At 35.6% G+C, this 27,923-nt stretch overlaps 5 protein-coding genes across 54 annotated transcripts; all 5 read left to right on the plus strand.

The window, feature by feature from the left end:
• The first annotated feature begins 1,094 nt into the window (after positions 1–1,094).
• LOC123911980 lies at positions 1,095–5,998 on the plus strand. 50 transcript variants are annotated; one of them, XR_006810988.1, is made up of 12 exons: positions 1,211–1,635; positions 2,114–2,316; positions 2,411–2,441; positions 2,964–3,050; positions 3,240–3,316; positions 3,741–3,829; positions 3,918–3,995; positions 4,701–4,839; positions 5,040–5,115; positions 5,198–5,245; positions 5,352–5,443; positions 5,648–5,998. XR_006810988.1 is itself a non-coding variant. In XM_045963203.1 (9 exons), the coding sequence occupies exons 3-8, from the start codon at positions 3,025–3,027 to the stop codon at positions 5,386–5,388; spliced, it is 321 nt and encodes a 106-aa protein (XP_045819159.1). In that variant the 5' UTR covers positions 1,211–1,635; positions 2,114–2,441; positions 2,964–3,024; the 3' UTR covers positions 5,389–5,443; positions 5,648–5,998. The 50 variants fall into 50 exon arrangements, 3 of the variants coding, with proteins under 3 accessions (XP_045819159.1, XP_045819161.1, XP_045819160.1); XR_006811030.1 differs by lacking the exons at positions 2,114–2,316; positions 3,918–3,995 and adding an exon at positions 1,733–1,802 and having other exon boundaries at positions 1,211–1,460; positions 1,556–1,635; XR_006810905.1 differs by having other exon boundaries at positions 1,211–1,460; positions 1,556–1,635; positions 2,114–2,441; positions 2,948–3,050; positions 5,052–5,115.
• Positions 5,999–8,626: 2,628 nt separating this feature from the next.
• Positions 8,627–9,245, plus strand: LOC123899571 (uncharacterized protein At4g04775-like). The gene is made up of 2 exons (XM_045950740.1): positions 8,627–8,893; positions 8,979–9,245. The coding sequence occupies exons 1-2, from the start codon at positions 8,711–8,713 to the stop codon at positions 9,243–9,245; spliced, it is 450 nt and encodes a 149-aa protein (XP_045806696.1). The 5' UTR covers positions 8,627–8,710.
• Positions 9,246–10,922: 1,677 nt separating this feature from the next.
• On the plus strand, positions 10,923–13,303 carry LOC123884119 (uncharacterized isomerase BH0283-like). The gene is made up of 6 exons (XM_045933129.1): positions 10,923–11,067; positions 11,196–11,390; positions 11,689–11,994; positions 12,289–12,450; positions 12,772–12,855; positions 12,945–13,303. The coding sequence occupies exons 1-6, from the start codon at positions 11,038–11,040 to the stop codon at positions 13,050–13,052; spliced, it is 885 nt and encodes a 294-aa protein (XP_045789085.1). The 5' UTR covers positions 10,923–11,037; the 3' UTR covers positions 13,053–13,303.
• A 5,155-nt stretch (positions 13,304–18,458) lies between these two features.
• On the plus strand, positions 18,459–20,021 carry LOC123901619 (probable aspartic proteinase GIP2). Its single transcript, XM_045951674.1, has one exon. The coding sequence runs from the start codon at positions 18,519–18,521 to the stop codon at positions 19,830–19,832; it is 1,314 nt and encodes a 437-aa protein (XP_045807630.1). The 5' UTR covers positions 18,459–18,518; the 3' UTR covers positions 19,833–20,021.
• A 1,760-nt stretch (positions 20,022–21,781) lies between these two features.
• On the plus strand, positions 21,782–27,918 carry LOC123898587 (probable aspartic proteinase GIP2). Its single transcript, XM_045949583.1, has 2 exons — positions 21,782–22,514; positions 27,081–27,918. Exons 1-2 carry the CDS (start codon positions 21,817–21,819, stop codon positions 27,706–27,708), a joined length of 1,326 nt encoding a protein of 441 aa, XP_045805539.1. The 5' UTR covers positions 21,782–21,816; the 3' UTR covers positions 27,709–27,918.
• Positions 27,919–27,923: the final 5 nt, after the last annotated feature.

Genomic DNA, 27,923 nt, shown 5'->3' on the forward strand with positions numbered 1-27,923 from the left:
AAATATATATATATATATATATATATATATATATATATATATATATATATATATATAAATGCACAATATACAAACATAACTAAAATCGGTAATGATAAAAAATTAACATTCAAATTACTCAAATTGAACAAACAAGTAACGATTACATATATTAAGTTAAGTACTATCCAAAAAGGAGAGTGAGATAGGTAACTTAACTGGTTAATTAGTTGAGCTAAAAGTTTAAGGAGTTGCAGATCCAGGGTTCAAGTCCTGACAAGTAGAATAACTAACATAACAATATAATATACTAACAATTTGCTTATAAAAAAAAAACGTACTACCCAAAGACATAGTTGGTAACATCATTCTCTAACATTCAATACTTAAGAGAAAACGCGAATTGTATAAGTCTCATTTCGTATGTTTTCATCATCAAAGAACATTAATTGTCCGATACTTTTTCGATACGTGTATCGGAGAAGTATCCGACACGTATCGGTTATATTTTTTTTAAAAAATAATATTAATTTCCGATACTTTTCCGATACGTGTATCGGAGAGTATCAGACGAATATCAGTATCGCGTATGTATCGAACACGATACTTCGCCATTTTTAGAGTATCGAGACTTCACACCATATAATGTAAGAATAATACTTATCATATCATATTCATCATATCATATTCATATCATATCATATCATATTATACTAAAAGATGGTAAACTTTGAGACCCAAATCCAAAACCCTAATGAAACCCTAATTTATTAGCCAATTGATGAGTAACAACTATGCATATTGTCCAATGAAACTTTGCCAATTTCGCCCACTCATGCGCTGCCAATTTCCGTCCAATGGTCATGTTCCATTTGTCTAGGTAGAAGGTCTCCATCACCATGCATCTCATGTATACATAGAGTACCATCCAAAGTCAACTAGGTTTCTTGGAAATTGCATTCACAAAGTCAACTATGACATTATGCCACTACTTACTTCACTTCCTTCACAATGTCAACTATTATGTAATGATTGTTCTTCCAATCTTCTTATTGGCTGCATGTTCTTCTACATCAATTCATTCATACATTGTAGATTGCTTCACAAAGTTAATCATCACATTATATAATCATTGGTCTTTCAATACTCTCATTGGCTATCTATAATTGGTTTATGAAAACAATTGGCTGGATGTGATACTGGTTTATACAGCACAGAAGAGAAGGTCTTCTCACTCATTTCTCTTTCTTTTTCTCTCTCTTTCTCTTTGTCCCTCTCGTCCGCACAACCACACCAAACAACACCATACCTCACCTCCGCCACAATCACCACCGAACAAGACCTCACCTCCGCCTCAGTTCGCCGCCCAATCCATCACGGCTACCTAATCAACCCCCACCTCCAACGTGATATCTGATCTCATCTCTTCACCTCAATCCTTCACATAAACCCTTCTCAATCCTCTGTCCTTCTATTCTTGGGTTTCAATTCTTTTCTCATCAACTCCCTCTCATTGATTTCATTATATGATTTTTATTTGGAATGTCTAATTTTTTGTTTATGTTTGCAAAATTAGGTTCTCTTCTCAATCCAATCCTCCGACTGATTTTAAGAACCATCAAACAGCATACTTCATTGGCTTCTTCGAGTAGAAAGGTTTCATCTTGCTTCTCAATCCCTTCCTTATTTCATGATTTGGTTTCGTGTTCTAATTTTGATTTTTTTTCCTGGCAATATTTTATTGTTTGTTTAGGTTCACAAATTAGGATTTGATTGGCTAAGTCTTCTGAACATTAAATTTTGAATTTCCCCTTCTGAGATAGGTTATTTCAGTTTATTTTTTTTTTTTTTTTTTTTTTTTTTGTGAATATTAACATTTTTCGCCATGAATATTGTTAAAGGTTTTTGAACCAATCTCTGTGAATGTTAACATTTTTTTTGGTTCCTTGGTTTGCTGGTAGCTTGTATTTACAAGTGAAATTATTTGAGTAAGTTGTGTTTTAAAGTTAGTGTACATCTTCAAATAAGATGATTATTTGTCCTGGAATTCAAAATCTTCTGTGAAGTGGTTGTAATATTGTCCACCAACTCTAAGGCATTGTTCAACATTTTGATTCTGTTATTCTATTTGCAGGACTATTAGGAGGATGGAATTGAGTCAATATTGTTGATTTCTTTCACCTACTGTATAGGCACACATATCTTACTTGATTAGGACCATTTTGAGGCCATGACCAAGTCTGAAGTGAAATTATTGGTTTTTTGGCTTAATGGATTTAAAGTTGTGCTTATTGATTTGGATTTGTCCCTCTTTAACATGACATTAATCAACCTATGGTGATGTTGCTTATTGTTGTACTCACATTGTTTTATTTCGTGAGTTTTGATCATATTTTTTTTGGCTTTGGTTTTCATGATTAATTAAATGCAGGTTCAATTTGGGTTTTCTTCCTTTCATTAAGGTATGTATTCCATACAAAATTTGCATTGTTTAGTGTTTTATGTGTCTCTGTGAATGGAATAAAGAGTACTGCTGTACACATAACTTAAAATGTGATTCCAAGGCCAAAGTCATGTATCACAAAACTTAAAAATAGGCCTTATTATGTGTATCTTAATTTCCATATTTGTTTGCTCCTCCAAATTGTAGATAATCATGTTATTTATGTTTTGGATTTAATTTTTTATTGTGGAAGTGAGCACTCACCGAGTGTTTAGCAAATGTCTCTATGAAAAACTGATCGCTTTGTGGTCTTATTTTTATTCTTTTATCTTATATTTGATTTGATATTTGTGCTTTTATATGAAATCGTATATGAAAATTTCATGATATGTATGTATTATATGTATTAAGTAGGATTCATCTTGCTTCAAGAACTTATTAATCAGTTACTCATATTTGAGCTTTTATCTTGGAAATTTTACTGGTTTGGTAACAATGCTATAATTTGATTTGAATTTCTTTTAGTATTCATATTTTGCAGGCTCCAAAGAGAAACTATTGCAGGGTTATAAAGTCAAAAAAGAAAGGAACCATGGTGGTAGATGTGGGTATGTGTAGGGGAAATGAGGTAAGTGAAGCATAGTTTTAACATGTCACTTATATTACAAAATTTTACATCAGTACCAACTTTTATTTCACATTTCATTTCTTTTACGTGACTTTGCTTTATACGTGTTTTCTTTATTGTGAATCTAATTTCCGTATTCGGCAGGTTGTGCTATAATTTCTAATTACATCTTTTTTTGGTGCTGTTAAGAGGTATTGATGGATTTGGAGATAGATCTATGTTCTCTCATTCAACTCATGGCTTTGGAGTGTTGTCTTTCACAGTAGGTAAGTTACTTATGCATATATATATTTTTAGTATTAGTATTTTGTACTGATATTATATATGAAATGTTGACTGATGCAGAAACCAATTCTTATGTTAGTTTTGACTTTTGACATGTCACTGATATTACATTTCATTGCATCAATACTAGCTTTTATTTCACATTTCTTTTCTTTAATGTGATTTTGCTTTAATTTGAGTAAGTGACGGATGTATAGTGCTAATTAAATATGATTTTAAGAAGATACTGTTCTTCAAACTAGCAAACAGATTGAATCTCGCAAGCCTTTTGCATTTGCTCCTAAAGCCTTTTGCATATGCTTGACATTGCTATTAGTTGGTGTTTAAACAGAGTTTTGATCTTATTGTTGGAGATATGTTGTGGCTCTGTCTGAGTTTGACACTGATTCATGTTAGTTTTATCAGGCTTGCACCAAATGTGCATCCAGAATTAATTTCATTGGAGGCCAGTTTTACTGTGGAAAATGCAGGATGCCAAGAACTGTTATACTTAGGTATAGATTTCATAAACACTGCATCTCTCTTTAAATAATCACTTGGTGTTGTTAATTGGACATGATATCCTTACCTCATTTTTTTTAGGTTTTTAGAAAGAACTGCACAAGACTTGCTTGATGCAGCATTTTGCAGATAAATGATGGATTTTGATTTAGCTTGAAGGTTTTGATTATCTGTTATAAGAGATAGTTTCTCTTCTTGCATCTCTTACATTATGATTTTTTTTTTATTTGCGAATTTAATTAGCATTTAGCACGTGTATTAATCTTCATCTGTTATTGTGTATCATCAATTAGAAGGGAATTCCAATAATAGTTATTTGTATTTCTTTTCACATAGAACAATGACGTTTTCTTTTCACCAGAATTACAATAGTTAATGTGCAACATGCTAACATCTGCTTATGCACCAAAGCATGATATTTGCCTCATCTTATTATGCCCAATTAGCACATTTAGAAATTAGAATCAAACTTTTTGTACCTTTTGCATACTGGATTATTTGTTCTCCACATTCTGTTTTTTCAAATTTGTCCAAATTAATTTTGTTGGGAACACTCATACTTTGATATTTAGTACAAGTCCAATGTCCAACCAGATTTGGGTTCACATCAATCCTAACTGCAAATAGAAGATTGAAAACATTTTATTTTATATGAAGATTCATGATTCAATCCTAACGACAAATAAGTTTTTGGTGCCACCATACTTCTGTCAGTTCTGTGTTTTTCACTTTTTTTTTTGGCGCCATTATGATATTTGATTTCAACAAAGCGTTCCAAGTTATTCTCGCAGCTTAAACCATTTGGTTCACCGTGAGACTAATATTTGATTCGAAAGTAAGCATCTGGTTTTGTTTTATATCAAGGTTGGACTATCTCCCAATTGGACGACTCTAGAGATAAAATCCGAGTTGTTAAATCTCCCAGCACCACCTGTGAGTGTGGCTTCTAATTGGTTACTATAAACATGATAAAAAAAAAATCATCTTCAAATATTGATTTAGAGTGAGTTTTTTTCTTATTCTTCCATGCATTTATTTTATTATTTTACTACTTTCTGTGTAAATTTTACGGCTTAAATTAATTCTCCTTTTACAAGTTTGATTGGTTGCCTCATTGTGAATTGCGCTTTCACAACTCATGTTTTTTTTTGTGTTACAAATGTATATTTTATATTTAGTCAGCCGACACCTAAAACTAATAAGCATCAATGGCAGGTACAGTTCATCACCAAATGATTTTGGAGGAGTATCTCCACATTTTGATGTTCCTTTTGTTCAGGTAAACAATGTGGAATCATGTGCTCTTTTCTCTTTTACTTTGGATTTTGAGTGGTATTTCTTGATTTCTATCAATTTTGTAGGTTTGCTCATTTCCTACACTTTTCATGGTGTCAAATTTTGTTCTACAGGTGCTTCTTTCAACCTTTTGGCTTCCCTAGATATAAATTGTATACTTCATATCTGTTATAGCTTCATGGTTTATTTACTTTCTCATCCACCTGGTTTTTTTTGTAGTTTTGCATATCCTCATCCATTTTCTCCCATATGCTAGCACAATGGTCTCAAGAAAGATTGACATATTCAATTGTTTGTAGCTTTTAAATATGGTTAGTATATTCTGCTTATGCATATTTGCTAAAGTTCCATCTTTAATCCAAACTTTGTATTATTATTTTTACTTACTTTAAATTGGTTTGAGATTTCTGTTAACTTTTCCAACCTATGTTTCCTAGACCCTCCTTTTGTTTTTCTAATAATATGATCAACTGGAGTTACTTCTTATTCATGAACTTTTTTATCTTTGTGGACAGTTTTATCATGCTGGATAACAAGGAAAAAGTCAAGGATTACATATTAAATTGCTAGGTTTGTTTGGATTATATATTAGGTTTCAAATTTTTTGGAATTATATTGATTATTGTTTTGGATACTGAAAATTTGGCTAAGTTGGAACCAAAATGTTGCTCTTTGTTATCCTTTGAATGATGACTCTTATTTATCTCTTTATGTCTCCCGACAATATTTTGTGGCCTACTCTTGAGTTGTGTTAGTGTAATTTGTCCATCTTGCTGTACTTTTTGATGTATTAGTGTCATTGTTTCAAATATTTGGTATTCTCTTAATGAAATGTATCGAATTTTCACTCAATGACTTATTAGAAACTTATTAGAAATCTTCCTTTAATTTTTATTATGCAGTTTAGAGATTTTTATTTTAGAGTCCTCATATTTTAAATTAACTGTTCAAGTGGGTGTTTTAGGGGTGGCTATAGATCATGGTTCCTATATAAATTTCAATTTACTAGCCAACTGTATTCAATTTGCATTCAATGTTTTTAAATTTATTATGCTGAGATTTCAAATTAATTGTTCCCATTGTGATTTGATAAAAATTGAGAATGATTTAGGTAGTGTAACAGGAGATAATCAAGGTGTAGTGTAGACATGAGGGGCATTTATGGTTCTATTTTTTAGGGATGGCAATAGATCATGACTCGATGGAGAGGTTTATAGTTTTTATGCGATATTTAGATAGATGTTTATAATTTTTACATGCTACTCATAAAGTTTTGTGATTGTTGCATGATTTATAAACCTCCGAGTATCGGTAGAGATTCACAATTTTTATTTATTCACCCTCTGAGTATCGATATAGATTCGTAATTTTTGTATCCTTCTAATAGTGAGGTTTATAATTTATGCGCGCTGCTAGAGTTTCTTAATTTTTGTGCTTTAGGTCAGCCTCTAATAAAGTGTTTCCTAATCTCTGCGTCACATAGAGTTTCATGATACTACGATATTTTAGCATTCACATAGATTCGTAATTTTTATGCGTTCTTGATACAAAGGTTTGTAATTTTTGCGCGTCGCGGATATGATTTTTTAGTTTTTGCGCCACAAGTATCCACAATGGTTCGTAATTTTTTGTGTGCTTACAATATAGACATTTGTGATCTCTGTGCGCCACTTATAGATAGAGAGATTCTTGATCTTTGCATCATATGTCAACCTCTATATATCGATAGGGAGATTTATAATTTTTATTCGATATTTAGATAGATGTTTATAATTTTTATGCTTCATTCACTTGACTTCAGCCTATTTGTATTGACATAAATGAGTGTATATATGTTTGTTATTTTTACACGATACTTATATAAAGTTTTGTAATTGTTGCACGATTTATAAACCTCCGAGTATCAGTAGATATTCACAATTTTTATTTATTCATCCTCTGAGTATCGATATATATATATATATATATATATTCGTAATTTTTGTATCCTTCTAATAGAGAGGTTTATAATTTATGCGCATTGTTTATAGTGTTTCTTAATTTTTGTGCTTTAGGTCATCTTCTAATAGATAGTTTCTTAATCTATGCGTCATATAAGTTTCATGATACTTCGATATTTGAGCATTCACATAGATTCATAATTTTTATGCATTCCTGATACAAATGTTTGTAATTTCTGCATGCCACTTATCTAAATTTTTAGTTTTCGCGCCACAATTATCGACAATGGTTTGTACTTTTTTTGTGCTAGCCTATCATAATTTGTACACTTTATTACACTTCATGATATATCCATATTGCAGCATATCCTTTTACTTTGTAAGTTGTTTTCCTCAATTTCTACCTAGCACTTAAATATTAGGCTTTAATAATAGGTTTTGAATTTTTAAGATAATCGTTAAAACTACGGGTTTAATAGAGATGCTTGAAGTATAAGTATAGATGGCGTGAGGAGGTTAAGTATCGTATCTCTAATCCTCTGAGACATTTATTGGATAAGAGTGGTCTTGATTGTGGGGTTGGTTCATCTACTTTGCCTCTTCCTCGATCAAAAGCATATGTTCATTGTTTGATCAAAGAATTAACATGATCCCATATTATTTTTCTATACTTTATCTTAACTACCATATTTTGCATGCTTTATATTAATATCCATATGCTTATTACTAACTCCCTTATCTCATATCAACCATGATTGACATATAGATGCCTATGACTAACCCCCTTGGCTCATATCAACCATGATTGATATATAGATGAACATGAATAATTCCCTTAGCTCATATCAACCATGATTGATATATATTAGGTGTTTCACAAAACCCGTGCAACGCACGGGCAGCCTACTAGTTGCTACTAAATACTAAAGCTTGGACAACGAAAACCACGATCATATTACCAACCACCCATGATTTCAGTCTAACAACAGGATATATAATTTTCTTTATTAAAAAAAGAAGAAACTCATCCAAATAGGCACATTTGTGATTAAAAAATCCTTCGTGATATATAGCAGTCCTCATAATGTAATAATGTAAGTTAATCACGGGTGCCGACGTATATTAAACTACTACTTGACAAAATATTTTAAAAAAATATTTTAACTTTAGGAAGAATACCAATAATCCAAGAAAATGGAGTAAACTGTCACTTTCGTCCCTGAAAGTGGCACTCGCTGTCATAATAGTCCCCGAATCATCAAAAAACAATTTAAGATCCCTGAAAGTGACTTCCTTTAGTCAGAATAGTCCCCGTCGTTAGTTTGCGTCAAAGAACCGTTTGGTAGTGCTGATGTGGCCGTTTTGTTGACTTTATTGACCAATACGTGTCATTTCTTTTTAAAAATTGAAGCCACGTAGGCAGGGACCAAATTGAAGGTAAAAAAAAAATCAAAAAGGTAGATAACCGTTGAGGGACTAAATTGACGAAAATAGAAAATAACCCCCAATTATAAAACCCTAAATCAATCTCCATTTCTTCCTCTTCTCATCTCCATCTTCTTCCTCTTCTCATCTCCACTTCTCATCTCCATCTTCTTCCTCTTCTCATCTCCATAACCATTTTCGATTAGTTGAAAGATGAAAGGAGTTCCACCAATTTCACAGCAAAGAGAAGCTTCAACTACCCAAATTGGAAGTCAATCATCATCCTCACGTTTTGATCGGAGGCCTGACTGTTTTTGTGAGAGAAAGACAGTGATGCTTAGAGCAAAAACATTGAAGAATCCAGGGAGACAATTCTACACATGCCCACTAAACAAAGTATGTCATTTTTGTGGTTGTGTTTAATTTATGTTTGTTTATAGTTTTGTGCTTGTGTATGATGCTATGTTATGTTAATTTGCAGGAAGATAGTGCAAATTGCAAATACTTCATGTGGGTTGATGAGTGGGAAGACTATCTTGCAAATGAATCTTTAAGAAGAGTAGAAAGAAAAGAAGGAGTAAAAGATGATGAAATGAAAACTAGTGTTGACAACAATTATGAAAATGATAAGTTCAAGAGAGATGTAAACTCAAAGTTGGATATGTTGGTTGTTGACATGAAGCTTATAAAATACTTTGTATTTGCTTGTATTGTGATTCAACTTTTGTATATGGTTGTTCACAAGTAGTGTTGTTGATTAGTTAGTGATTGAAATTAGTGAGTGTAATATTGTTGATTAGTGAGTGTAATGTTATTGATTAGTGAATGTGATGTATTTTAGCTTTAACCAAAACATATTTGTGTTAGTTTATAGGTTATAATATTTGCACAGACTCAGCATCAGTCACATTTTGCCCCTCCACCTCAGGCTCAGCTTCACTTGCAGGTGTGATGATTAGAGGTACCTGGATGCCATGTTCAAAATACAACTCAATCTCATTGTTGTTATCCTTAGCAACACTAACCATGTCCATAAAGTCTTTATCATTAACCAATTCCCTTAAACCATCAAGCATGGTCATCTTAGGGAGCAAATACCATACATGGCTAATGTTAAAGTAGCACCCACACTTCTTCACCATGGCTTCTAAGTCTAATTTGTTGAGGAAATCAACTTCAAGTCCTTCCCACACACACATTTGACCTCGAATGTACTGCAAGTCGGCGCTTCCAAACTTGATGAAATCTCCACCATGGTGGAAGATCAGTGTTAACTCAGTTTCAGTTTCCATCCTAAAAATGATAGCAAAACAATAATTTAAAAACACATTCAAATACATTACATTTTTATGAAACCCTAAAAAAATTCCTAATCTTAAAATACAACTATATAATATAACTAAACATCCACAAATACACTTCTACAACATCATTAAACAAAAAGAAACACAAGTATGAAAAAAGCCCTAAAATAGCAACATTGTTAACAACCACATAGACACTAACACACTATAAACTTGAAAAATGTGTTTTTGAGGAAACAACAACAACAAAAAAACTTAAGAAACCACCATACCCAACACAAGAACACCATTCTTAAGGACACAAAAGTGACGAAAAACAAAATAGATTGACGAAAAACTTTACCTTGTTTTGCCGAAATCGTAGGCTTGCTCGATGATGATGAACAAAACAATGAACTTAATAACCAATAACAATGGAGGAAGGGTGATTGATGAAGAAAGATGAGTGACAATTGCTTTGTCACTTTGAGAAAGGAAGAGTGAAAATGAGAGGAGATAGAGAGATGAAACCAAATAGAACCATCTACAGTAAAAAAAGAAAACCATCCATCTACCTTTTTTTTATTTTTTTACCTTCAATTTGGACCCTGCCTACGTGGCTTCAATTTTTAAAAAGAAATGACACGTATTGGTCAATAAAGTCAACAAAATGGCCATATCAGCACTACCAAACGGTTCTTTGATGCAAACTAACGTCGGGGACTATTCTGATTAACGGAAGTTACTTTCAGGGACCTTAAATTGTTTTTTGATGATTCAGGGACTAGTATGACAGCGAGTGCCACTTTCAGGGACCAAACTGACAGTTTACTCCAAGAAAATGTGTGCCCACCAATTGATATCTGGATCCGGCAGTGTTGCCAACTGGCCACGAGGAACCTGGGATACTATAATTAATTCTTTTTAAAACCATACAAGAGTACAAGACAAACACATGTAGTATTTACTTAGGCAATAAACCTAAAAAATGTGAAATTTACTTATAAAATATAACATATGGATTCAGTGGTCAAGATTTACTCTACCATCATATAAATATCATTTTTTATTTATTTAAAAATAAAAAATTGGCTATATAGTAGGTGAGTTTTAGTTAATACGAGTAGTTATGTATGGTGGAAGACAGGATTCACTATTTCACCATAGTCACGCCATATATATATAATATAGTTTGGTTGTATTCATAGGAGCTTTGACAGTTTAATTAGCAACAACTATCACCTGGTAGTGTCATCAATGTCGCAAAAACCAGTGAAATACTATGTGGTATGTTTATTTGTTTGAGTGTTAACTCTGTTCTGTTCTGTTCTGTTGCATTGCATTGTTAATTTTTATTGGAAATAGTTACTACTAATTAACTATCCGGTGTTAATTAATAATGTTATTATATGCAGGTTAATGCTTTCACTGAAACAGCATTCAAGGGGAACCCTGCAGCAGTTTGTTTGTTAGAAGAAGAGAAGGATGAGAAATGGTTGCAAGCATTAGCAACTGAATTCAATATCTCTGTCACATGTTATTTGATTCCCCTTCAAGGAACAACCTCTAATCCTCGTTTTCGTCTCCGATGGTTTACTCATATTCTCGAGGTACTAATATTTGATTTTAATTGGAAATCTTCAACATAGCATGTGTACGTTTGGTTCAGCATTTTTCTGCCACAGCCGCGCGTGTCTAGTGATGATATAATATACTGATATTGCTGTGAAAATGTGAAGCTACTATTTGTTGCTTTAGAAAAACTCGCGTTAGGCTTTACTAGCATCGCGTTCCAAACACACTATTTGTATTTTTTTTTTTTTGGTACATATTTGTATGTTTATTAAATTCAATGCTTTAAATGGTTGTTAACATTATTGTTATTATATGGATCCTATTTTATTACAGGTTAGTATTTGTGCTCATGCCACATTAGCGGCTTCACACACGCTATTTTCATCGGGTTTGGTGGACAAGAATGTTACTATTGAATTTGTGACACTATCTGGAATTTTAACTGCCAAAAATATCTCAATGATCAATGGCACTAGTCACTTGAAGAATTTACAGAATGGTGTACTTCATATTGAATTGGACTTTCCTGCTGACCCTATTACAGAACTCAATATTGATGATACTTCACTTATTTCTCAAGCATTGAATGGTGCTTCCATAGTTGATATAAAGAAGACACAAATTCAACATGACATACTTGTAATTCCTAATCTGTTTTCTTCCTTACTTTTAAAAATAGATTGAATAAAACCCACATGTGTTGGCCTGGTGGTGAATGTTTAAGACTTTGAAGTATGTTTCTCTCAAGGTCTCAGGCTTGAGTCTTCTTAGTGTCATTTTCTATGTTACAGAGCAATAAGTATGCTTTTAAATGGACCATCCGCTAGTGGATGGTAGGATTAGTGTGCCTTAGATTATTCGGTCCTTGAACTGGATACCGACTATTTTTGTAAAAACTAACATTATGAAGCTTATTATTATTTCTTTCCCTAGGTTGTGGTCACATCTGGAAAAAATGTCACAGAAGTACAACCAAAATTTGATGCAATTGTTAAATGTCCTGGAAGGGGAATAATTGTTACAGGGATTGCTCCTCCACAGTCAGGATTTGATTTCTACAGTAGATTCTTCTGTCCAAAATATGGAGTCAATGAGGTAATTAGTTGTTTATAACTATGATTATAAATTTATAATATTCTTTCAATTGCATTGCTAATGTCTCCTCAATTATATGTGTTGGGTTTCAAGTGTGAGTGGTTAAATCCTTCATCGAATATGAATGGAAAGAATGTTAAATTTACAAGAGAGGTGACCTGTGGAGATGTGGCATCTCCCTCTGTTGTTGTCCGGGAACATTTGACCCACAGTTTCTCCAAGCTCCACAGGACTCCCTAGCACTATGCAATGAATGAAGAGTAACCATCCATCTAAATTCTAAACCAAAAAATGATGTTAATAACTCATGTTTGCTTTTAGGATCCTGTCTGTGGAAGTGCACATTGTGCCTTAGCATCATATTGGAGCAAGAAACTGGAAAAGTGTGATTTAAAGGCGTATCAGGTAGAATTATTACTATAATTTCTTTTCCCTCATATTGTGATTATCTTTGTCATAATTGTTGTACTAATTTTTAGATTACATTTGTGCAGGCATCAGCTAGAGGGGGAGTTCTAAATATTCATATTAATGAGCAAAAACAAAGAGTGTCTTTGCGTGGGAAGGCTATTACAGTGATGAAAGGGTGTGTTTTGGTCTAATCTTGTTCCTTTCCATTGCAATCAATGCACTTGCACAAAATTATGCAACATATCACATGACAAAAATTGTTCTTGGAGCACTTGATTGTTATGATACTTTATTATATGCCTGTTGCCTTTATTTTGAATTTAGCATTGTTGTTACTTGTTAACTACAGTACACTATGTAGAATTGCATTTTTTTTTCCTCACTATATACTGTATGTTTTATGGCACTAAGTAAGATTTTTAACTAGATAGTTGGAGTTGATTATCTTCTTGAGTTTTGGCTAGTTCCTTCAAGATTTTTTTTTTTGTATTTCATTATTTTATTTATCAACAAATTTATTAGGGTGCTGAAAAAATAGGTAAATTTGAGATGTCAATCTAGTTAGAGTCAGGCGCCCGGCCACAAGGGGTTGCAAGGTGAGCGACGGTATCGGGCCTCCAAATTTTGGGGGCCTCAACTCAAAATTTTGAGGTCGTATAATAATAGTCATATATTGTTAGTATTTATAAAATAGCAGATGTAGTTGATAGATTAATTTTAAGACCTTATAATAATAGTTATATATTATCAATGTTAATTTTGAGACCCTATAATAATTACAAGATTCTTGATTAGGAATTTTCTCACATCCCAACCGAATTTTCTTCATAAGCATGAGCAATGGAATCAAATCTATGACCATGTATTTAAGGGACGAAAACTCTTACTACTTAAACCAATTCATTGTTGGATGTTTCTTATAATTTAAATCAATGATAATTCTTTTTAATTTTTTAACATTTTTTTATATAAGGTCCAGTTTTAATTTTTAAACCGGACCTCCAAATAGTCGGGACCGACCGTGGTTAGAATATCAAATTTGTTTTGTGATGTCTGTGTATTCTAATTTTTATTTTAAAAAATAGACTTAAATATACTTTTGGACTCTTTCAATACAAATATGCTATCCCCCTCGTGAGGTTTGATAATGGTGAAAGTGAGGATTTGAGAGAAAGGTGAGGGTTTGATTCGATGACGGTGAAGGTGAGATTTGAAAGAAGGTGAGGCGTTTGAATTGTTTCAATTTGGGTGGGCTGATTTAACTTCTTAAAAAATAAAATAAAAAAGAGTTGTTCATATTTGACCAACAATGAATTGGTCCAAGTCGTAAGAGTTTTGCTCCCCTTAAGCATGTGGTCAGGGGTTCGATTCCTGATTCATGCATATGGAAAAAATCGGTTGGGAGGGGAGAAACCACCTTGTATGCTCCACAGGTTTCTCGACGAAAATTAATCATCGCTAACCGGTGGAAACTTCGTATCAATATCATTATAAAAAAAAATTGTTCATATTCATCTAAATTGATGTTTGGAAAGATTTTTACTATCATGCATGAGTGAAGGGTTTTTTTTTTTGAAAATAAGAGGGCAAGGGTCAAGAAAAAAAAAAAAGACTACACTAACATTTTTAGGCATGCAAGTTTTTTTAAAATAATGAGTGAAGGTGTTTGAGGTTCCGATTGCGTGGAAGTCATGTTTCAAGAAGCTGGAAAGTTACTTGCTATAGATTGGGAGATCAAAGTTTACCATTGTAAAGTAAATTTTTGTGTTAACGCTTGCTAACATGAGATGTGATCATGAGCCGAATATGAAGTTTTACTAGTTATGCCCCGCTAGTTTAAGTTGTTAGCTAATGTTTTGAGATTACTATACATCATTTAATTTTTGTGTAGTTTCTTTATTTGGTGGCTCAAGCCCCTCTTTGTACCCAAAAAAAATGATATGGCTCAAATGCAGTTTTTTTATCCCACGGTTTTGAATAAATCGGAATTTTATCCCCCTATTTTAAAATTCGGAATTTTACCCCCTTAATTTTAAAATTTGGAATTTTAACCCCCTGTTGTATAATTCTTTGGATTTTGCCTCCCTATACACTATAAGAAAATCTGGGATTAGCTATGTAATGAATGGATATAGACCTTAGAGATTAAAATAGGCCCAAAATGCATTAGTCAATTGTATATGATTATTCATGTTCTAGAATGATCTATAATAATGATGAGTCATTGATTAGTTTGTTAGTTATATATATTGACATTTGGTGCATGTAATAATCAAGCAAAATGAATTAAAGAAATTTGTTATTTTAGTTTAGTGTAGTTTGTTAGTAGTTTTTAGCAATTATCTCTTCTAGTAAAACATCATTGTTGTCCAAGACACTATCTGCACATCATTGTTGTCCACTTATACTGACTTTAATTTTTCTTTAAGTCAATGGCTTTTGCGACCGATGAATTGTTGGGGTTATACACGATTTTATAGATTTTGCTTGTTTTACCTGTTAATCGCTTATGAGCTGGTTTGGCGTTGGCAATTGCGCTGTTTTGCTGTGCTCTTTTTCTGTTTCAGGTGTTGATTTCCTTCGTCGGTTAAGAGGACGGTGTACTCACTGCTTTTATTGCGATTTATGCTGCTGGATTCAATACCGATTGTCTGTTTTTTCCAATCGGTGATTCTGTTACAGATTGTGTTTATTTTTTGCCCGCCTTGGTTGCATCTCATAAGGCTTTACCCGGTTTCCTCAGGCCAAAAGCTTGCGTTAAGCTTTTTGTAGGCCTGAGTCGTTAGTGGTAAGGCGAGAGATCCCAAAGGGTTGCGAAGTAAAGACACATTTTCTGTAATAACCATATCATGCTTATAAGTCCAATTTGTAAGAATGGATTTGGGGCTGTACTGTGTTGAGATCAAGCTATGTCTTTGTTTTGGTGTTGTTTCTCCTAGTTAAAGGAAGGTTGTAGTGCTGTTTATTTGCTGAGTTGCTAAACCTATGGAACTGGTTTTGTAGTGTGATTTTGGAGGCATCAGTAAGGCTATGATTGTTAGTCTTATTCTGGTTGTATTGCTAGTTTTGTTATGGTGGTTAGTCTTTGCATTTGTTTAGTTAATCACATGAGTATCTAGGAATGGTGGCCTTTGTGTATGGATAGGTGAAGCTGGTATAGGGAAACTCATTTCTTCTCTTTATGTATTCGACTGGCATATCTTATGCCCCAAGTCAAATAAAACTCTTTCTTCTTTTGCTGTTGAAAAAAAAAAAGCAAAGAAATCTTCAGTTTTCTTTGTGTTTTTGCTGCTAACAGTATAGTGGAGTTTTAGGTCTATTCAATTGCCAAGGAGGAGGGTGGTGTCCTTTAACCGAACTGGAATTAGCTACAAGTTCGATCATGATGTGTTGAAATGTAGTGTCTGGGACAAAAATGTTGTTTTACTAGAAAATAGCTACCAGTTAGCAACAAAGGTTGTCGTAACTAACCACAAATTTTCTTGTAGTGTATAGGGGGCAAAATACAAAGAATTATAAAATAAGAGGTAAAATTCCAAATTTTAAAATAGGGGGGTAAAATTTTGGATTTTAAAATAGGAGGGTAAAATTTCGATTTATTCAAAACAGAAGGTAAAACTGCATTTAAGCCCCAAATGATATATATACAGATGAAAATACGACCGACTAATTCAGGAGCGACTCAACGGGCCGATTTATAGGTCTAAACTAATTTTTTTAGTCCAGCTTTAAAAATAAATAAATTGAAAATATTAAATGTTGCACAGTCCAGAGATAAAACTTTGGTCAAAGAGAATACAAGATAAATAAAACCACTAAGTTTGATCTACTAGTGAGAGATTTGAGTAGCATGTATGAGGTATTAGGTTCGATACTCTGCTCCGTTGTAAACAAAAAAAAAGAATAATAAATACAAGATAAATATGTATATATAAAATTTATCATATTGTATATTTATAACAAAATTGAATACTTTTGTAAGATTTGTTTTTGAATTAAAATTTGGGTGTTAAACAGTGTTTTCGAGGCACTTCTAAAAGATATTAAGGATAAAGTTAATGTTAAAAAAATAATTTTTATATTTTTAAGATATTAAATGTACAAATTTTAAAATAAATTTTTCTTATTACTATGCTTAAGTAGTTTCCCGAAATTACTCTTCAGTATTTTTCTTAAAATTTTAAGGTCTAAAATTCTTGTTTGAATCGCTTAAATGCCTTATGCTTGAACTAATATCAATCGTTAGTTGTTTCAGTAATAATTAATGTTGAACTTGATAGGGAGGATCACAGTTCAATCTCCCACAACGGTGATCGGAAGAAGTTGAAATCACTTGATGACACAACTAACCTTCAAACCAAATTAAGTGATGGTGAAAGAAAAACCTAAACTAATTAATTAATACACTGGCCTACATTACTTTATAACACATCAGAAAAATTAAAGATAAGAGATGCTGGTATCTCAAAGTAAATATCAGAAAAAATAGATATCAATTTGAACTCTGGATCACGCGTGCATTCTTTCTATTTCTAGACATATCTTGTTAAGTTGATTTTTCACATAAGTAGTTCTTTTTTTGTTTTAATAATCTACGTAACTGTATTTTAATTACATATTGTACAAAGATTCTAATCTAATCATATACAGTTATTTTTTTCGAAAAATGTTTAAAGTTCAAAATTCTAATTTTATATAATGTGATATTATATTAACTAAATTAAGTTCGGAGAAGTATTTTATAATAATATTTTTTTTATCTGATAGTTTAATGGTTAAAAATTTCACCTTAAATATAAATAAGTAAAGTGTTCGAAGTTCGAACTCAAACTTTTTTTTTTGGTACATAAACAGGGCAACAAGCCCAAATAAAGAAAAAAACTACGAAATTAGACGAATATTTCTAGGCATGCAAGTCCTTGAAATGTCATCAAACAAGATACTCTGCAGCTCCCTCGGTGGGGCCTCTAAAACAATGGGAAAAAAGGAATCATTTGTTAGACTATATGAAGCTAACCAATCAGCACATCTGTTGCCTTCTCGCAAGGTATGGTCAACCTGAACATGTCAAGAAAGATTAATAAGATCTCGAATTCGACGAATCAGAACAGAAGTAACCCCATTAATCTGGCAATTATTTGTAACCATGTCCACTAGCAATTTAGAGTCACTTTCCATAATTATATCGAACTCAAACTTCTACATATATGATATGTATACCAATTGAGGTAAACTCTCAAAACATTATAGGAAGTTTATACTTCTGTATAATGTCGGTGTGTTTAGATGGATCGAGTATACATTTTTTATATTTATTTATAATAAAATAAAAATGAATCTTGGCCCAAAAATTAAAGCAATAACGCGTATAAAATCGGTTTCTCAAGTTTGACCAAAAAATAAATGTGGCGTCCAGATAATAACAACATCACATATTTGTGTTAGATACAATGAAACGTGGCAAACAGATTTGACATATTGATAACATCTCTCGTTGTATTTGACTTAAGCGCCAAATACTTTAATCAATAAATCAAATCAAATGTGGCAACTGATCAATCTTCTCATCCAATTCTATCCATAAATACAGCATCTTATGCACCATTCCCTCCAACTCAATATCATATTTCATACACATATTCACTCTCTCTATAGCTATGGCTAATTCATATTTCAAACACTTCATTACCCTTTCCCTCCTATTTTTCTTCATTTCACCCACTTTCTCTCAACAATCATTTAGGCCAAAAGCCTTGCTTCTCCAAGTCACGAAAGATAGTGCAACAACACTCCAATACAAAGCTCAAATTAGCCAAAGAACCCCACTAGTCCCACTAAACCTCATCGTCGATCTCGGCGGCCAATTCCTCTGGGTCGATTGCGAAAATCAATACATTTCCTCTACATACCGTCCTGCACGGTGTCGCTCTGCCCAATGCTCCCTCGCCAAAGCCAATGGTTGTGGAGATTGTTTCTCGTCACCCAAACCCGGCTGCAACAACAATACTTGTGGTCTAATTCCCGATAACACCATCACCCATACCGCGACTAGTGGTGAACTAGCCGAAGATGTTTTATCAATCCAATCCACTAACGGATTCAATCCAGGACGAAAAGTCTCCGTTTCACGCTTTTTATTCTCATGTGCACCAACTTTTTTACTAAAAGGACTCGCAAGTGGTGCCACTGGCATGGCCGGTCTTGGAAGAACCAAAATTGCTCTTCCATCTCAATTAGCTTCATCTTTTAGCTTCGATAGAAAATTCGCTATATGTCTTTCCTCTGGAGATGGCGTAGTTATTTTCGGTGATGGTCCTTATGGTTTTCTTCCTAATGTTGTACTTGATTCAGATTCGCTCGCGTACACACCACTTTTAATCAATCCCGTTAGCACAGCTTCCGCTTTCTCACAAGGAGAGCCTTCAGCCGAGTATTTCATCGGCGTGAAAACAATAAAAATAGATGAAAAAGTTGTTTCACTTAACACAAGTTTGTTATCTATAGACAACAACGGTATTGGTGGAACAAAAATTAGTACCGTGGATCCTTACACGGTTCTAGAAGCTTCTATTTATAAAGCGGTTACAGATGCTTTTAATAAAGCGTCAATTGCTAGAAACATATCAAGGGCGAGTTCGTTTGCGCCTTTTGAATTTTGTTACAGTTCAGATAGTGTGCTTGGGACGCGATTGGGTGCGTCCGTGCCTACTATTGAACTTGTTTTGCAGAATGAAAATGTGATTTGGAGAATATTTGGTGCGAATTCGATGGTAAATATAAATGACGATGTTTTGTGTCTTGGATTCGTTAATGGTGGTAAGAATCCGAGGACTTCGATTGTGATTGGAGGGTATCAGTTGGAAAATAATCTTGTGCAAATTGATCTGGCTGCTTCTAGATTGGGATTCAGCTCTCTACTCTTTGGACGACAGACTACATGTTCTAACTTCAACTCTACCTCCACAGCCTAGATGATGTTTTTCCAATTCAGAATTTTTTAGTACACTTTCAAGTTTGAATAATTAGTGTTTGCCTTTTTTCATAATAAATGGCTTTGAATTCATGTCTGGCTTGACATGGTCAAGGAGTATAGATTGATGTAAACTAAAGTATCTCTTTTCCACTTTTAATTTTATACACATATGGTTTGTTTTATAAAATTCAAAGATTTGTTTGTCTCCTCTATATTAATCTCATCTTTTAATGTCTGCTTATTTAAGTGCATCATATATTATTGACAATATAGTAAAGTTAAGTCATTTCATTTATACTCCAATACTATATAATATATATAATGGGTACATGTTAAAATAGAAATGAAAAAAACCAGAGCTGGCTACTTTTGTTAAAGAGTGAAAACATGACACCTGCAATATTTTCTTCTACTTCTTTAAGGGGTTTCACATCTTCTCTTTTTTTAAAGGCAAAGTATAATTATAAACTCTAAAGCATAAGGAGTGCTTTGAATAGTAACATGGCTACAACAAGAAGCAAAAACAGAAACTAAAAATTACACCAAAGTAAAAAGGCACAACACGCCTAACCAGTGGCGGAGCTAGAAAATTTATAAAATCTGGATAAAATCTTAGTTTTAAACAAATATCTCAATTTTCCACTGAAACTAATTTTAAAATTTTAAAAAAAGATTACCAGGTCTTGGGCTGGTCGGGCCATAGATCCTCCCATGCACCTAACTAGGGGTGTCAAAAAAATTCATTTATCCATTATCCATCCAATTCATTCACTAATGGATCAATCCAATCTATTCATATGTGGATGATTCTCTGACTGCCCCTCGTGATGACCCAACAACCACGCCTAGAAAAGGCACGTAGGCGAATTTAGCTTGCTTAAACCCCACTTTCATGAATTGGGATAAAAAAAATTTACTAGTACTTCATAACCTCAAAGCTCAAAGGTTCAAATTCTATTCAAGACACTTGTAAAATACGGTAACTATTTAATGTTAATATTTTCTTCCTACATTTTTAGTTTATAAAAAGTGTTCCATTACCATAAATCAATAGTGTTGTGGAGGTTGTCACACTCACAAGGTTATAGAGGAACACTTCCATAGACCAAATACAAACTATTTAAATTTAGACATACATACAAAACTTAAATAAAATTTTAAAATAAAAGAATTAATTGATGTGGTTAAATTATTTATGATTTAATTTTTGTCATTTATGTATATCTATCTATCTGTCTATATATAATAGATTTAGAGTTGTGCCCATAGTAAAATTGTTATGTAACACTGAACGAAACCAAAACTTTAATAACTATAACCGATGTTCTTTACAAACATTTAGACACATTACTTTAACACACAAAAATACATATCAATTCATCATTTTTCCTTTACTTTTTTTCAATTGTGTGTTGAAATACTTCACCATATATAATAGAGCAACACTTATTTAGTCCATATGGGCTAAACTCAGTTGATATAAACAACACATTATATATGTAGAGTCAAAATTCGAACTCACTCCAGTTATTCACCTTAAGAGAGAGATTGATAGAAAATTTGACAAAAAAAACAACACTTATTTGAACATATACAGACATCAAAATACATATAACTTTTTTATTTAAGAAATACACATTATTTAATTCAACTTTCTTTTATTATTTTTTTTATATTTATATATGTGTGTGTTCAAATCTCCTACTTATTTCAACTTGTGAATGATAAAATGTCCAGATGATTATGTAGGCAGCATCCCATATATAGTCGTGTTCGATACAAAACGTAGCAATCATATTTGACTTGCTAACATCACAACTAGTTGTCTTTGACTTAAGTGCTAAATTCTTTAATGCATCAAATCAAAAGTGGCAACTCAATCTTACCCATCCAATTCCAATTCCATAAATAAATAGAGCTGCATATACACCATCCTCTCCAGCTCAATATCTAGCTATAGCTTCCATACAATATCTCTAGCCATGACTAATTCCAATTTCAAACACTTCATTATCCTTCTCCTATTATTCTTCATTTCACCCACTTTCTCTCAACAATCATTCAGACCAAAAGCCTTAGTTCTCCCAGTCACAAAAGATAGTGCAACAACACTCCAATACATAGCTCACATCAACCAAAGAACCCCACTAGTCCCACTAAACCTCATTGTCGATCTCGGCGGCCAATTCCTTTGGGCCGATTGCGAGAACCAATATGTTTCCTCTACATACCGCCTTGCACGGTGTCACTCCGCCCAATGCTCCCTCGCCAAAGCCGACGGCTGTGGCAATTGTTTCTCATCACCCAAACCCGGCTGCAACAACAACACATGCGGTCTCGCTCCCGATAACACTATCACCCACACCGCCACAGGTGGTGAACTAGCAGAAGATGTTTTATCAATCCAATCGACAAACAGCTTCAATCCAGGACAAAATGTCGTTGTTTCACGCTTCTTATTCTCGTGTGCACCAACTTCCTTATTACAAGGACTCGCAAGTGGTGCCTCGGGCATGGCCGGTCTTGGAAGAACCAAAATCGCTCTTCCATCTCAATTAGCTTCTGCTTTTAGTTTCGATAAAAAATTTGCATTTTGTTTTTCCTCTTCAGATGGCGTCATTATCTTCGGTGATGGTCCGTACGGTTTTCTCCCTAATACCGCTACTCTCCCTAATGTCGTATATGATGTAAAGGAATGAATAAAGTTGTATATTGCATTACTTTTAAGGGTTTACAAGAGGTGTATATATACACAAGTATAGTAACCTAATTGGAGTAAATTAAGGAACAAATATCTCCAACAATTAAGGTGATTGACTCTATAGACTTTATACAAATCCTAAAATAATAATGATAATAATTAAATACTAATTATGATTGATATCCTCCCGCAAGTTGGGCGACCTGGAAGAAAGATGCAACTTGGATAGTAGAAACTCGAACCGAGGGCGAAGCAGAGGCTTGGTGAGAATGTCAGCAAGCTGGTCGTTGGTAGAGACGAAGGAAACACGAAAACGGCCACGTTGAACGTTTTCACGGACAAAGTGATAAGCTAAGGCTATGTGCTTCATTCTGGAGTGGAAGACAGGATTAGCACTCAGATGTGTAGCACCAAGATTGTCGCAGTAGATGACAGGACCAGCTGTAGGAGTGTGACCAAGTTCAGTGAACAAAGAGAGTACCCAAAGGAGTTCACTGGCCGTGTCGGCCAAGGCTTTATACTCAGCTTCAGTAGATGAACGAGCAACCGAGCGTTGCTTGCGGGAACTCCAAGAGATGGGGGTGTCGCCAAGATAGAGCAGGTAACCAGTGGTAGAAATATAATCATCTTTGTCACCCGCCCAGTCCGCATCTGAGTACGCATGAAAGGTCAGGGGAGCAGTTGCGGAGATGAAAATGCCTTTGTCGCAAGAGCCGGCCAGATAGCGAAGTAGGCGCTTGAGAGCCAACCAGTGCATGGTGCTCAGGTTCTGCATGAACTGAGCAAGTTTGTTGGTCGCGAAGGCAATGTCTGGTCGAGTAAGACTCAAGTATTGGAGACTTCCAACTAGTGCTCGGTATTCAGTCGGGGAGGGCAAGGGATCACCAGAGTTTTTGAGCAGCGGAGGAGTTGCAGTTATTGGAGTGGACGCTGGTTTAGCTTCTGTCATGCCCGACTTTTGAAGGAGATCAGTGATGTATTTCCGTTGTGAAAGAAACATGCCTGCAGTGGAAGGAATGACTTCAACACCCAGGAAATAATTGAGATAGCCAAGATCTTTCAATGAGAAACGGGCTGCAAGTGTAGCAATGAGACGAGACAATTCTGTCGAGGAGCTCCCCGTAACAATGATGTCGTCGACATAGACGAGCAAGTATAGTGTCGCGCGTGGTGTCCGCTGAATAAACAAGGAAGCATCGGCGGTGGAATTGACGAAGCCAATGGAGAGCAGGAATACACGAAGTTCCATATACCAAGCGCGAGGAGCTTGCTTTAACCCGTAGAGCGCCTTCTTTAGGCGACAAACATGATCAGTGAAGCTTTTGTTAACAAAGCCAGGTGGTTGAGCCATGTAGACCTCCTCGTTGAGCGTCCCTTGAAGAAAGGCATTGTTAACATCAAGCTGGCGGACGGACCATCCTTGTCGAACTGCCAAGGCGAGGATGATCCGAATTGTCACTGGTTTGACGACGGGGCTAAATGTTTCTGTGTAGTCACAACCAGGGCGTTGATGGAAACCCTTAGCGACCAATCGAGCCTTGTACCTATCAATGGACCCATCTGGATTTCTCTTGATGCGAAAGACCCACTTACAACCAACCAAATTTTGAGCAGAGGAACGACCAACGAGTTCCCAGGTGTTGTTGCGATGTAGGGCATCAAATTCAGCCAACATGGCGGAACGCCAGTCCGGATCACGAAGGGCTTGGGTAATAGTACTAGGTTCCATCGGGGATGAGGGACGGACATGGAGGTTGAGTTTGTGGATGGGTTTGACGATGTTGTTTTTGGACCGGGTGATGATCCCACCGCCATGGGGTTCAGTGGTCGTTGTGGGGGGAGAGGTCGTTTGTGGTTGTGGGAGCAATGTTGGCTGTAGGGAGGAAGAGGGGTCATTACTGGTCGTTTCATTGCTCGTTGTATTTGAGGACGAGGATTGGGATGTGGTCGGGGAGGAAATGCCAGACGGGGAGGGAGGCTCAACAAGTGAGATATCCGGGGATGTGGGATCGGTGCTCGCAGTAGGTGGAGCGATGGTCGGCAAGACGGGCAGTTGGAGTGGACCAGTCTGTGAGGTCGTGGACGTGATCGGTTGGGCCACCAGTGAACGGAAGGGGAATTCAGTTTCGACGAACTTGACATGGCGAGAGGTGTAAATCCGTCCAGTTGAAGGATCGAGGCATAGATATGCATGTTGATCAGCTGAGTAACCTACAAAAACACACATAGTAGACTTTGGAGCAAGTTTATGGTTAGCATAAGGTTTAATCCAGGGAAAACACAAACATCCAAAACATTTTAATTTATGATAATCCGGACTAATGTGGATGAGTTTAGAGTAAGGTGATTGGTGCCCGAGGATTGGGGTAGGGAGACGGTTAATGAGGTAGGCTGCAGTGGTCATGGCGTGAGGCCAGTAGGTGAGGGGAAGGCCAGCGTGGTGAAGGAGGGAGAGACCGGTTTCGGCAATGTGCCGATTCCGCCGTTCAGAGATGCCATTGTGTTCGGGTGTATGAGGGGGAGTGGTGTGGTGACTTATGCCATGAGTACTTAGAAAGGAACGAAGACCAATGTATTCGCCACCATTGTCAGTGTATAGGACTTTTATTTTGCGTTGGTAGAAGTTTTCAACTAGTGTTTTAAATTTGGGAAAAATAGATTGCACATCAGACTTTAGTTTCATGGGATATAGCCATATATAACGAGTATAATGATCAACAAACAAACAATAGTAACGAAGACCATCAATAGATAAAACAGGGGAAGTCCATACATCAGAAAAAATTATTTCTAATGGATAAGTAGATGTAAGCGTAGATTCATGAAAGGGAAGTTTATGACTTTTATTAATTTGGCATGAATTACAATCTGATTGTGGAAATTTATTTGAACCTAAAGAAAAATGATGTTGAATAAATTTAAAGATGGAAGTTGAAGGGTGTCCAAGCTTGTGATGCCAGGAAGCAGAGGATTCCACTTGGACGGTGTGGGCGGAAGGTGAGGTCGTGGGCAACAGATAAAGTCCATTCACACAAGAGCCTTTATGGGTTGTTTGGCGTGTCTGCAAGTTCATGACATAAAAAGAGTTTGGTAAGAAAACAACGGCAGAGTTAGTTTGTTTGGTGAGTTGAGAAACAGAAATGATTTGTTGTTTCATGGAGGGAACATAAAGAGCATTAGACAAGGATAAATCATTAATTAAAAGTGTTCCAGAGTGAGAGATGTTTAAACCTGAACCATTCCCCATGAAGAGGGAGTCGGGGCCAGTGTATGGATGGTGAAGTGCCAGATTTGTAAGGTCGTTGGTCACATGATGTGTCGCTCCACTGTCGAGCAGAAAACCAGGCGAGGATGTGCCAGCAGTAGCGGTGTGGGCCTGGGCCTGGCCAGTGGTGCTCGGAGAAGAACGAGGAGGTGCGGGGACGCTGGGGTGTTGGGTCCGAAAGAGTTGGCAGTCAGCGAGGACGTGTCCCTTGATGTTGCACCATTGACATCGACCAAGGAATGGTTTGCGATCACCTGGGCGTTGGTTGGTCGGTGCAGGTGCCTGACTTGGTCGAGGCTTGTTGTTGGTCGACCTTGCCTGAGCGTGCAGCGCAGTAACAGGAGCAGGTGATTGGCGTTGAGCAGCAGCAAGAGAGAGTTCCTGGATGAGGAGCTTTTCGAGGAGATCATCAAAGGTGATTGGAGTGTCCCTTGCGTTGACCCCATCAATGACTGCTCGGTAACCGTCATCAAGGCCGCGCAAGACATGGTCGGTCATGTCCTCGACGGAGACAGCAGATCCGAGAGAGGCGAGGAGATCAGCGGTTTGCTTCAGAGAGTGCATGTAGGTCGTGATGGATTGAGTACCTTTCGAGGCCATCCGAAGACGTTCCTTGAGTTGTTTAAGATGACTGCGGGAGGCTTTGGCATAGGTGTTCTTGAGAAGCTCCCAGAGGTCGTGCGAGGTCTTCGTCTGGGATACCAAGGAGGCCACCTCGTCGGAAAGAGTGGTGAGGATGGCACCATAGATGAGGCGATCCTGGCGACGCCATGTTTGAAAAGCAGGGTTTGGTGATGTTACCGGAGGCATTGCGGTGGTGGTGATCGTTGCTGTCGGCGCAGGGAACGATCCATCAGTGTATTTGAGGAGATCAAAACCATCAAGGAAGGCTTCTACCTGGAGTTTCCAATTGAGGTAATTGGTAGGGAGAAGCTTGGTGACACCGCTGAGGGTGATACACGAAAAGGGTTTGGAGGGTTCATAGGGGTTAGCTATGGAGCGAGAGCCATCGGAAGCCATGGGAGGCAAAGTGTGACGGCAAAGTGTTAACAGGGTAGGGCTGGAACGTTACCAACTGATATCATGTAAAGGAATGAATAAAGTTGTATATTGCATTACTTTTAAGGGTTTACAAGAGGTGTATATATACACAAGTATAGTAACCTAATTGGAGTAAATTAAGGAACAAATATCTCCAACAATTAAGGTGATTGACTCTATAGACTTTATACAAATCCTAAAATAATAATGATAATAATTAAATACTAATTATGATTGATATATGATGCAAAGTCACTCACATACACACCACTTTTAATCAATCCTATTAGCACAGCTTCTGCCTTCTCGCAAGGAGAGCCTTCAGCTGAGTATTTCATCGGGGTGAAAACAATAAAAATAGATAAAAAAGTGGTTTCACTTAACACGAGTTTGTTATCCATAGACAATAACGGTATTGGTGGAACAAAAATTAGTACGGTTGATCCTTACACGGTTCTTGAAGCTTCTATTTATAAAGCGGTTACAGACGCTTTTGTTAAAGCATCTATTGCTAGAAACATAACAAGGGTGGACTCATTTTCGCCTTTTGAATTTTGTTATAGTTTTGACAATTTGCCCGGGACAACATTGGGTGCGTCCGTGCCTACTATTGAACTTGTTTTGCAGAATAATGTGATTTGGAGTATGTTTGGTGCAAATTCGATGGTGAATATAAATGATGAGGTTTTGTGTCTTGGATTCGTGAACGGTGGTGAGAATCCGAGGACATCAATTGTGATCGGAGGAAATCAGTTGGAAAATAATCTTCTTCAATTTGATTTGGCTGCATCTAGATTGGGTTTTAGCTCCACACTCTTTGCACGCCACACTGATTGTTTTAGATTCAACTTCACCTCCACTGCCTAGATGCATATTGTCAACTTGGACATGCTTTTGAAATAACTAGTGTTACCTTCATTCATAATAAGTGAATTTAAAATTTGTATCTGCTTTGAGAAGGATTATAGTTTATTTGATGTAAACTAAAGTATCTCATTTCCCCTTTGGGTACACTTGTTTGTTTATTTATCTAAGATTGAATAATTTTTCCAATACAAACAAATATTTGATATTTCATTGAT

The sequence above is a fragment of the Trifolium pratense genome, linkage group LG1, assembly GCF_020283565.1.
Source record: "Trifolium pratense cultivar HEN17-A07 linkage group LG1, ARS_RC_1.1, whole genome shotgun sequence".
NCBI lineage: Eukaryota > Viridiplantae > Streptophyta > Magnoliopsida > Fabales > Fabaceae > Trifolium > Trifolium pratense.